Source organism: Hippocampus bargibanti, linkage group LG07 (genome assembly GCF_051943395.1).
Source record: "Hippocampus bargibanti isolate YZ-2025 linkage group LG07, ASM5194339v1, whole genome shotgun sequence".
NCBI lineage: Eukaryota > Metazoa > Chordata > Actinopteri > Syngnathiformes > Syngnathidae > Hippocampus > Hippocampus bargibanti.
The window spans coordinates 15,516,397-15,528,499 of record NC_142740.1 but is presented as its reverse complement, the minus strand read 5'-3'; the positions used below and the strand labels follow the sequence as shown (position 1 = coordinate 15,528,499).

Here is a 12,103-nt window from a genome sequence, read left to right as displayed (position 1 = left end):
AAAGAGTTTGAGAATTTTTTTTCAGTATTCAAAGTACAACCTCAAGTCTGTTAGTAGTGCAATTTGCAGGCACGGTGATTCCACTAACACATTTGCTTACGTTTCCATCTTTCATCGACGAATTGACTTATATTAGACTTGAGAAGATGTAAACAAGTCAATGTGGCGGCCATGTTGGGAGGGGCGAATGTCCTGTTAAAAGGTAATAGCAGACAAGGACGTTAGCTTAGCACCACAGTTTATAGTTTGAGAAAGATATTAAATTTTTCATTCCAGGGCAGTTCCACTGTGACTCAAAGCGAGAGTGACAACTCGTGAATTTCGTTTACGTAGAGATGGGCTAAAAAAACAAACAATGAATTGTTCTGTATTTCAGAATCATCAACCCACCTAACATACCTGAGTTTGAATGACAAATTCAAACACCAAACCACATAACTGTGAGGTAGAAGCTAATGACTTGGGGAAATAAAATTTAAGTCTTATTGGGCACCAAAAAATAAAATACAAAACAATTATCTTGCAGCAAACAGACTGCAATCAACAGAATATGGCTTTGCGCTTTTTCTACTCAGAAGTAATTTGCCACATGCTAATGAGGACATCATGTGATGAAACAAGCTGAAAGTTACAAATCTGTGGGAGCAACATGAAAGGCAAAACTAAATAAATAAATAAAATTAAGAGACTCTGTGTAATAGTAGCCTGGCACCACTTGGCTGGGATCATGCAAGCTATAAACTTACCATTATGTTCCCTTGTTCAAGCCCTCCAAAGAAAACGAGACCGCGGAAGTGATGAGCGGGTCCCTCTGAACGGGTCAAACAAATTATGTTAAGTCCGCTGATAAGAATCAATGTTTGGCTTTGAAAAAAAACTGCTGATGAATGATTATTCAGGAGGACGATAAAGGTCGCAGCACATTAAGGTAAACCTCCGCTTTCCGAAGCTCAACTTAATTTGAGCTATGATGCATATAGACTGCTTTCTTTCAACTTGTCTGCATCCGTGCCTGAAAAAAAACCCGCCATGTTGTTTAATATTGCGAAATTTAATTGTTGGTTTTTTTTTTATTACAAAATCAAAAAAAGTCAACTTCAATACAAGTCACATTCATTCAAAAAAAGTCGTTCCAAAAAAAATACATTTGTTGTCGGCTAATTATCACGAGCTGCCCAGACATGGAACACTTTAACTTATCACATGTAGCAGCTTTCGATGGTTGTAAACCGCTGTCAGCGTGATCTTAAAAACAACCAAACACCTGGAAACAAAAGTTGCTTCTAAATAAACATTTAAGAACATCAAGCCGCCGTCCGTCCTTGTCGGCTGCCGCCTCGCCGTCCTACCCGGCGTGTCGTTAACGGTCAGCCTCAGAATAGAATCATAAATGTGCGAATGGATTTTTGGTCGGGGAGGGGAGGCATAAAATCGAACAGTTTGTGGGAGCTGCACACTTTCCGTGAATCCAATGTGATGCTGACCTCAACGCAGGAAGAAGGGCAAGAGACCTGAAATCAAGTTGGTATAAGGCGCTCAAGGCTTACTGAGGGGCAGCTAATGTAAAGGAAATGTTTTCTTTTTTTTCCTCCTCCATCATGCGATGGCACAACTCAATGATTCATTTCCTCAACACATAACAGTTGTCAGCTCTGATGACAATTCACTCCCACTCATCTGATTGACGTCTTTATGTTTAGACTACAAGCGGCCCGGTATTCGAGTGGTTAGCACACTGGCTTCACAGTGCAGAGGTCATGAGTTCAAGACCCGGTCTATGTGGAGTTTGCATGTTCTCCCCGGGCCTGCGTGGGTTTTCTCCGGGTCCTCCAATTTCCTCCTACATTCCAAAAATATGCACGGCAGGCCAATTGAACGCTCAAAAATTGTCCCTAGATGCGATTGTGAGAGCGAATGGTTGTTTGTCTTTGTGTACCCAGCGATTGGCTGGCAACCAATCCAAAGTGTCCCCCGCTGGCTGCCTGAAGGCGGCGGGGATGGGCTCAAACGAATCCCCCCCGCAACCTTAATGAGGAATAAGTAGTATGGAAAATGGGTGGATGTTTACACCACGCTTAGTCAAGACGACACTACACCTCCGGACAAGTTACGTCCATAATTGTAAAATGACTTCAAATGACTTCTACCACCGCATATCGCTATATTTTACGTTTTAAGACTCGCGCTGAACATTCATGAAGTCTTGTTTTCGAATTGATGACGATGCCCAAAGTGACGTCACAATGGTACGTCCCTGACCGAGAAAGTGACACACAATGCACTTTGGGTACTTTTTTTCACACAGTGTTCGTCGCGCAATTAGAAGGAAAACAACATAAATAATGCGATGGTGAATCGTTGTGTGTCGCAGGCAATTGCGGTAACACGCATAAAGAAGGTGTAAGTTTTACACATATTCCCAGCGGATAAATCAGCCCATTTCTCACAGAACTTGTGCGCCATCTTGTGCATTTTCTGGGCGGTACATCGAAGTCCAGATTTCTACCGGTTTCATCGCTTGCAGAAGGCTCCAATTGATACGGAAGGACTTCTTTAATTGATTGCAACCATTTATGCTTTCCTCTTCAGAATTATTTGAATCATATTCATAACTGGATGAGTAACAAGAAAGCATCTTCTCCGAATCTGAACTCTCCGAAGCCATTGTTTGAATCTGGAGCAAGGCAGTGTGTGGCCGATAGTGATGTCACGAACAAGGGGGGGGGACTTTCTGAATCTGGCCAGTTTCGAGCTAATTTTTGGCATTTTTGGGACACTAAGTAATTTTTATTGGTGTTTTGCATTTGACTAAAAATATCAGCCCGCGTGTTTTGGGTATTGTAGATGCTATAAAATGTTTTTCTGATGTCAGTTAGGAAACAAAAAAATGGTGTCGGTTGTCCTATAACTGTGAAACAGAGAGAAGCGTGGAGTGAGTAAAATGTAGTCACGTACACTGCAGACAAAATTTTGAACAATTTCTGTGACTCCTCCAGTCCCAACTGACAAAGCATCACCAAACGTCAGTCCTTCACCGAGGATAAAGAATATATGCCATGTGTATTATCCTGTCTACATGCGTTTTCCAGTGTTTGCGTTCAAATCCCCGTTGCTTAGTTGTAACACTGCCAGACATGTGTTTGTGTGCGCGTCCACAGCAGATTAAGAGTTCTGCTGCTGACTGACGATACATTGTCATGCAGCAGATAAACCACACGGTATAGTCAGCACCTGCTGCCATTTATTTAGGCTGTCAGCAAGTTCTGGTGGTGCACTGCGTCTATAGATATACTCGCATGAGTGAATGACATCACTCCCTCCCCACGCCCCAAGGTGCTGCATCTCAACCAAATCACTCTTTCAATAAAAAGCCCAAAATGGCTCACGGAAGGCTGTGTATTACGTTTACAGCCTCCTTCCCTCTTGACCAGATGTTGCAGTCTTCACGTTGCACTAAAGTTGGACTTTAGAAAATGGCCACCAGCTGCCTACAAACAGCAGAGACGGAGGCCAACGACTGCCTCAACCGCGCAAGCTAAGCGCTTCAGACAGATACACAATCCTTTGACGGTTGTGCACACGAATGTGACACTTGGGGAGCGTGACAGCTTCACTTCAATGACGCAAGATAAAACATCTGTCAAGACATAAGGGAGAAAAAATAAGTTGTCTCAATCGCTAGAAGTTTCAACAAAGGACACATCAAGTGCAAACTTCATTTCTAGAACTTCATATTTGTGATAGTTGGTTTTTTTTTTTGGTATATTCTTCTTACATACGTGGTGAAAAAAAAAATCACATAAGGGCAAACCTCTCTGTAGGACATCACAGACCCCAAAGGAGGGGCAATGGAGGGGATGCGGGGGGTAATCGATCTTAAGGAGCTGCTAATTTCACAGGCTTAGTCGCACTCTCGAGCAAAGCGGAACTTGAAATCGTGCAAAGAGTTCCCCTTTAAGCATGCCGGATTAAAGCAGATCAGCTCGGGAGCTTCAACCCCTGGTTGAAGCTCAAGAGTACAGAAGATATTCAGTGAAAACGATTCATCTGCAAAGTGGGCTGTCGGGTAAGGTATACATCGGAATGGAATGCTGCTTCTGTCAAGTGGGTTCACTGAGCCTTTATAGTAATCTTTCTACCCACGCACAAAAAAAGCTTTCTGATTCTGATTCTATACTAATACAGCTCAGCACTCTGCAGCCATTGCCATGCAGTTAGGCTAAAAAGGGCCATCACTGAAAACCAGTGGCGAGCCGTGGATTTCATCATTAGGCCTTCAGTAGTGCTACGTCTGAAACAATCCAGACTGAAAAAAAAGTGTGTTGTGATTTACTACAAGTCCACTAGAGGCTATCATTAGGCATGAATTAATTGACAAGCACAACGCGCTTTGGAATGATCAGTGGCCGGCCGTGCATGTCACTCCTCGGCCTTCAGTATGGCTAAAGCTGAAAGTGTGGTGTGATTTACTACACGCCCACTGGAGGGTGCAGTTGGCCAAGGAAATAACTTGGGACTTCAAGAAATTGAAGAAATAATGTCATTAAACTGTTTGAATTTTTACTATGAACATGTGGATTCGTGATAACCTCATAAAATGGCAACGTTATTTGCCATTTTTGCTAGTTTCTGAGCTGTCCAACCTTTCTCCGTGATGTCCATTTTTTCTTGAAAAGTGAGTCTTGAAAATGGCGTTAACAGTGCCTCTCCAACCAAATCAATTTCTTGTCCTCCTTCAGCCATTGTGGGTTGACAAACTGCTATTAAATCAACAATATATTTGCTTATGCAGCTGGCCACCGATACAGTGTGCTAGTATGCGTCTTGTCACCAGAGCAGTTTTCACAAACTATGATTGGCTACTGACTAAACTGACATTGACTAGCACCTTCAAGAAGGCCTTGGTACCCCTTATGGGTTGCCAACACGAAATCTAATTGGTTAGAGCAACAGTTTGATCGACACATTTGATGCGACAGGGCCCGATTGTGGAGACGTCCAGGTAGATTTCTGACCCTGGTAACAAATGGCTGAAAAGTGATTGGTTAAATGCTTAAATATGAAAACAAACATCTGGAAGCAGCACAACAGGGTAAAGCAATGAAAGGAAGCTGAAAGACAATTTGGAATTATTTAATACGAATTCATGGACAAAATATAATTAACAGTCTGATTCAAATATGTTTAGGCCAGCAGAGAATGCTTTGCACGCCTTGACGGTCTGCCACTGTGTACAACAGACCTTTTTGAGACTAATTTGCAAAAGCGACTCAATCAAGTTGGAGGATTAGTTGCAGCGTTCCGTGGGAGAAATTAAAGATCTCACTCCATCTAGTGGCTGAAAATGTACACTGAAAACTAAAATACAGATGGGAGGGAGGACGAAAATGTCACTGAAGCTTTTAACCTTTACGGTCTAAGCCAGGGGTCGGGAAGAGAGCCATAAAAGTAAAATATTTAGAAATGTTTTTCAGTGAGAGCCACTCGCACGCGCGCGCACACACACACGGGCGTGCGCGCACATATAAACGCGCGCGTGCGCGCACACACACGCACGCGCGGCCACTTTTCAATAAAATATCAGAATGTATTACTTAAAATAACTTTGTGAAAGTACTCATCGTTGACATGAATCGTTTCCCGTTCCTCGTGATTGGTAAAAATCCAGGCAAACGATCGGAATGAAATTCAACTTGCCGGTCCAGAGGCGAAGTTACTGCTAGCTAGCCAGCACACAGCTCATAAGCATCCTCACTTGCTATCTGCAATATACATCTCGCAGGAGTATGTTGATGCTAACGTTAACATGGGGCTTGTTAAAATGTCACTGATATTCGACTGTTTCATCGACGGAATTGTTTCATTGCAAATTAGAATCAGAACATTTTCTCTCCTCAAAGGCGAATGCTCCAGTGCATTCAAGCTGAAGTCTACTCTCGGGCTCATTTAAAGGGGCGTTTACCTGATTCAACAGGACGGCCAGTATCATCCAATCAAAATGGCGCTTTCAGTCAACCTAGGTCAGTGTCATCCAATCAAAATTGCGCTTCCCGCCAACTGCAGCCCCAACGGGAAATGAACGGCGAAAAAAAACGAGAATATGTATTTAGGCTTATGGGCGAGCCATATGCAATCATCAAAAGAGCCATATATGGCTCGCGAGCCATATGCAATCATCAAAAGAGCCATATATGGCTCGCGAGCCATAGGTTCCTGATCCCTGGTCTAAGCCAAGGTATTGAATCCACATTTATGGGACATAAAAAACTGCCATAGTATGCTTAATCACCCTTTCAATATGTGATTTCAGTTTGACTGGGATCATCACCTCAACTGATTTTTCAACATTATGCTTTCACCCCTTGCGAGTAGTACAACAAACTCATGAAGCTGAGCCAATGTTAAATTCAATACATTTTATTGTGACTTAGAAAATTACATGATATACAAAACTTGTTAAAGAGCAGGGGAAGAGCCTTGAGAAGATATGGGATGCTGAGTACCCTGCAAGATCAAAGGGGACATTAATACAATCCATCACAACTACACATAACCCCCACAAATGTGAAGCAGCCAAGGAATCTCACCGTCATCACATCTTCAATCGTGAGTGTCTTGTGATCATCAGACTCGCTCTCCGTGTTGTTGTGAGAGCGGAACTCTTCACTGTCTGTCTCGACAGAACTCAGCTAGAGAAACAACGGTGAAAAGTGGACAAGTAAAATCAACAATGACGAGTGGAAAATGAACATTGAACAAGGGCCATTTGCGCCATGCTACACAAAACTACTAAAAGTTACTAAACGCCAAAACAGGTCCTTGAGGAAAGGGACAGAAGCTCCACATGTGGAATTGACCAAGTTGGTCAAAATGATCCGATTGCAAACCTCATAGTCAGGATCCTTCTCGGAGCCTTCGTCAATGAGCTCCCGTGTGAGGGCCTCGACCCAGCTGTGGTACTCCTCACCCTCTTCGTCATCTTCCTCCAAGTCCTCCTGCTTCCTCTTGCTTCCCTTCCCACAAGGTTTGGTGGGAGAGATTCTTATTTCTGTTGGTGTGAAACGAGCTTCGTTTAGGATCAACAAAGCTAGTCATTCAATTCTGCTTGCAAATTAACGGGAGTGCACATTTTTTAGAAAACTTTTTCATCATAAAAGTTTCAAACATTTACATACACACACACACACCAATGTCCTTTGTCTACCAAGAGGCCATGTTTCCAGCTCAAGCAAACAGGAACAAGTCCACCCATTTAGAAATTGAGAAACAAGCCTATCGAGTACCTGGTCTATTATTTGGTCAAAACTAGTCTGAAAATAAAATGACCACAATTACGATTCTCTCAATCTTATTTAGCCTTGAGAAATTAATACATACCTGGAGAGAGGGAACGACCAATTGTAGAGGGTAGAGGGTAGCCCAAGGCGCCCTGCACCCAGCGGGGCAGGATGTTGAGCAGCAGGCGGGTGACTGGGTGCAGGCGCTTGCGACCGGTGAAACAATGACGCGCAGGACTGGAGACAGTAGGAGCCACAACCTGCTGTTTTTGCTTAGGGTGCCTGAACCCCAGTACCCACCAAAAGCCATGGTATGCATGGACCTGTCAGGACAGTCAAATGTAATTTTATCTCGTCAAAGAATACAATTTCAGATTAAAATTGGCCAAGAACCAATCCATAGAATTACACACACACACAAAGTAAAATAGGCGGAAGTATACGCCGAAACATGTCAGATATTTGAACACCTACAACACACCGTCTGTAAGTAAAGAATCTGTTTTAAATTACAAAGTAAAGTAATCCAGTTCATTTTCGAGATAGGCAATTTTAAAACAAACTAGAAACGAACTTGAACGCTTTCAATTCCAACAACAAAATGGACGTTTAAACAGCTTTACCATAACTTAACGACCAAAAGAAATGTAAAAAGGGGGTTTGGAAGCTTCTTTGAAACGCAAATTAAGCAAAAGAATAATGAAACACTTGTCACGCGATGAAGCAAAATCGCCTGCAAGGCGTCAGAGGTAAAAATGGAGAAAAAAACAACTGCTTTCAAAAATTTGGTTGAATGGGGATTAAAAAAAGGTTATGGGACATACCACGACGTCAAACGGCCATAAGAGCCCCCGCAACACTGAGCGAAGCAACCCAAATCGCTTCACCTCCACAGTCCGCTGTTCAGACGAACACAAGTGGAACACATAAAAACAAATAATATGTTGAATACTCGCACATACGAACACGCCAAAGCCGGAAATAAATAAAAATTAAAAATAAATAGAAACATAACGTCACCTGAATAGGTACTTTCAAATCTGAGTCGTTTCGAGGTTCATCTTGCACGATCATCATGCTCCAGGCTCAAACACGCGCAAAAGACTGCGTGGAGGGCCGACAGACAAAGAAAAACTTCCTCACAAGTACATACACTTAAATCTACCCCCAAACTTTGTGCATTGAACCAATTTCAGCTTGCAAACGCACCGTTTATCGGCACCAGCCAATCGGCACAAGGCAGTTAATTAACTAGAGGGGTGTGACTCTAACTCGTCATGCATTATGAGGAAGTGGTGATTTTAAAGGACAATGGACACCACTTTTTGTTTCCTAACTGACATCAGAAAAACGTTTTATAGCATCTACAATACCCAAAACGCGCAGGCTGATGTTTTAGTCAAATGAAAAACACCAATAAAAATGACTTAAAGTGTCCAAAAATGACTTCAAAATGAAACCGGAAATGGCCAGTTTCAGAAGGTCCCGCCCCCTGGTTCGTGACGTCACTCCAAGACGTCTTGCCTTGCTCGAGAATCAAAACAATGGCTTCAGATTCGGAGAAGATGCTGTCTTTTTACTCATCCAAGTTTTTATGAATATGATTCAAATAGTTCTGAAGGGGAAAGCATAAATGTTTGCAATCGATTAAAGGAGTCCTCCCATATCAATTCGAGCCGTCAATGACAGCAATGTAGCATCCAGAAAATGCAGAAGATGGCGCCCAAGCTCCGTTGGAAATGGGCTAATTTGTCTGCTGGGAATTTGTGTCAGCAAATATCAAATACAGGTACAGTAAAGTCTCGTTATATCGATATTCAAGGGAGTCCAAAAAAATATTGATATAACCGGGACTATCGATATATTCGATCCTGCGCCGAACTGCATTAAACAAAAGCCGCCAAAAGAGGGCAGCCAAGCGCCATATAAGAAACGGAGCTGGCCATTAGCTCCCTTTTTTTTGGGGTGAGAGATGTTCCCCCAATGTTGCCTCAAAATGGCACATATAATTCTTTAATGATTGTAAACATGTATGCTTTAATCTTCAGAACTACAGTGTATTTGAAACATATTCATAACTGGATGCGTAACAAGAAAGCATATTATCCGAATCTGAAGCCATTGTTTGGACACATCACATCACAAGCAATGCAAGACGTCTTGGCGTGAAGTCATTTTTATTTGCATTTGAATAAAAAGTGACATCGGCTGTCCTTTAATACACAGTATGGAATGTTAATAATTTTCAAAATCATCGCGCTTCAGCAGACAAAACAAGAAACATTGTTGCAAAAAACGATTGCATTCATATACAGTACAGTGGGCATGTACATAACACAACAGGGAAACTGCAACGCTTACATCTTACTGTAATATGTATACAATTTAAAAAAGTCATCAATCTTCTTCTGCTTCCCATTTTTACCTTTTAACACAAACACTTCAATCTCGTCTGCTACACACGAGCTAGCGTCTGAAAATGAAAATGGCTCTGCTACACGGGTGCTGGGCACGTAACCAAGTCACCTGACCAAGTCGACCAATGGCGCGACTGATGGCGTGACACGTAACCAAGACACGTGACCAAGTTGACCAATGGCGCGACCGATGGCGTGTCACGTGACAAAGTCACACGGCCAAGTCGACCAATAGCGCGACCGATGGCGGCTCATGTGACCAAGTCGACCAATGGCGCGACCGATGGCGGCTCACGTAACAAGACACGTGACCAAGTTGACCAAAGGCGCGACGGATATATCAATATAAACAACAATAATGGCCGGCGGGGGTTGAAAAGGAGCACCGTAATAACCGGATTATCATAATAACCGGGTATCGTACTAAACGGTACTAATTATACATAAAAAGACTAGAAATGCGCAAGGGAAATGAAAATAGTATCGTAATAAGCGGTACTATCGATATAACCGATATCGATATAACGAGACTTACTGTAGTTGTCTTGGGGCAACACACAACGATTCACCATTGCATTATTTATGTGTTTTTCTTCTAATTTCGCCATCAGCACGGATCAACACGAAGTTTTCCGACCAAACATGTACTGTAATAGTGTGTTTATTTATTTATTTATTCATTTATTTATTTATTTGCCGCCGGGCCAGTGGGATATTGTGCAATGGCTTCGGCTATCTCATTTGATGTGTGTTTCACCTCAAATTTAATTCAGCACTTTAACAGGAACTGTTAAAGTATCAAATTATGACGGAATATTTTCAGGATTGTGCAATCACCACAATACTGGATTTCTTTGAGGGCTCCATGAGCGAATTAGACAGAGCCTAACACGATAATGGCATTCACAATTGTTTTGGTCTTTGTTCGACTGCTCCGAAACTTTTTGGCGTGTCAAAGTCTGTAAATACAATGCCCTTTTTAAGCAAGGCACAAGTGCATATAAAGTATATAAAGTAAATTTCTCCACTGTGAGACTAATAAAGGCATATCCAATCCAATCCAGATTATGGACCTGTAGCTGTTACAGTGTTTTACAATGTGAAATGCTAATGAACCACATGCTGTATTCACAACATAGTCTGTTTGCCCAGGTTTAATAAGAAACTCAGTCAATTTTGTAGAGGAATTCTCACCTTTTGTGTTTTGTATTTTCTGTGCACGCTTTCAGGTCTCGACACCTTATTTATGAGACACGACACATAGGGTATGTGTCACACAGTGCATGCGCTCTGCCTTGCTTGTGTTGCTTGGATCCCAAAATAAACAGAAAACGTGTATTCATTTATCCATGTAGCCATTTAAGAGTCTTCTTAGCATATGAAGAGCTTTTGAGGAAGGCTTCCTTTGTTAACACAGGGCTTACTGAATTGGCTACCGCTTCCGTTGCTGGCTTTCGTCACATTTGCGTCAGTGCTGAATGAAATATGGCAGGGGAAAAGTATATAAGAGTGGTCTGTACTGTGGCAATGGGAAGAAAGAGAGATGGCGAGGGATGCTGTGACAAGAACCTTTAGCATCGAGGCCATCAGCAGTAAAGTTAAGGCCAATGACTACACGGCAGGGCGCAGGCATAGCAGCGCAGGGGTGCGGGCGCTCCGTTGGGCAGCCGGCAACAGCAGATCTTTCGGTTGCTCTCTGGGATCCAGCCGCGAGAACATTTTTGCCAACATCCTGACCCCCGACAGCATCCCCCAGTTCACCATCCCCAGCCTGATGGTACACAACGGCCTCAGTCCGCAGGAGAGCTCAGCGGAAGCCAAGGAAGCCAGGGAAGGCTCGCAGAGTTCCGGGATCGAGTGGACAGAGTCTTCTGCGTCATCATCCTCGTCCTCTTCGGGCTCTCGACTGGAGCTGTCGGAGCGCAAGGCAGGGCGTAGCGACTCAGTTCCGTTGCGGCACCAGAGAAACCGCCTGCAGAGGGAGGCGTCCTACCCCTGGTACCCGACAGAGGCTGAGCACTGCTTGGATCCGGCCAGTAAGGCGGCGCTCTCCTTGCCCCACTTGGCTAAGGTGACCACCTCGTACGGCTTTGTCACCTTAAGCCAAAGCCCCCAGATGGCGAACGAAGAGGAGCTGCTTTGCCAAGCGGGGATGAGATGGAGTAACAAAGATGAGGAGGCTCCCGCCTCGGACACCGGGACGGAGGTCTGCCGGGCCAAAAAAGTGCAGACGGACTCGCCTCCATCGTCTTCACACAGACAAGACAAGCTTAGACAGCGCCTACGCATGGCCATAAAGAAACACATTCCCTTCTGTCACTAACTGACTCCACCAGAAGAGTCCTCTGTAAGATTTTGTGTCATAGAAAATAAAAAATAACCAACATCGATTGATCAGCAGTGTTGTCG

General features: G+C 43.4%; 2 protein-coding genes across 3 annotated transcripts; one reads left to right on the top strand and one right to left on the bottom strand.

Moving 5' to 3' along the window:
• Positions 1 to 6,401: 6,401 nt before the first annotated feature.
• Positions 6,402 to 8,416, bottom strand: org (oogenesis-related gene). 2 transcript variants are annotated; one of them, XM_089001409.1, is made up of 6 exons: positions 8,298 to 8,416; positions 8,102 to 8,176; positions 7,378 to 7,600; positions 6,888 to 7,048; positions 6,588 to 6,689; positions 6,402 to 6,504 (listed from the first exon to the last, which is right to left on the bottom strand). In XM_089001409.1, the coding sequence occupies exons 1-6, from the start codon at positions 8,352 to 8,354 to the stop codon at positions 6,457 to 6,459; spliced, it is 666 nt and encodes a 221-aa protein (XP_088857535.1). In that variant the 5' UTR covers positions 8,355 to 8,416; the 3' UTR covers positions 6,402 to 6,456. The 2 variants fall into 2 exon arrangements, with proteins under 2 accessions (XP_088857535.1, XP_088857536.1); XM_089001410.1 differs by having other exon boundaries at positions 8,310 to 8,415.
• A 2,807-nt stretch (positions 8,417 to 11,223) lies between these two features.
• LOC148895565 (C2 calcium-dependent domain-containing protein 4C-like) lies at positions 11,224 to 12,088 on the top strand. Its single transcript, XM_089001394.1, has one exon. It carries the CDS (start codon positions 11,238 to 11,240, stop codon positions 12,015 to 12,017), a length of 780 nt encoding a protein of 259 aa, XP_088857520.1. The 5' UTR covers positions 11,224 to 11,237; the 3' UTR covers positions 12,018 to 12,088.
• Positions 12,089 to 12,103: the final 15 nt, after the last annotated feature.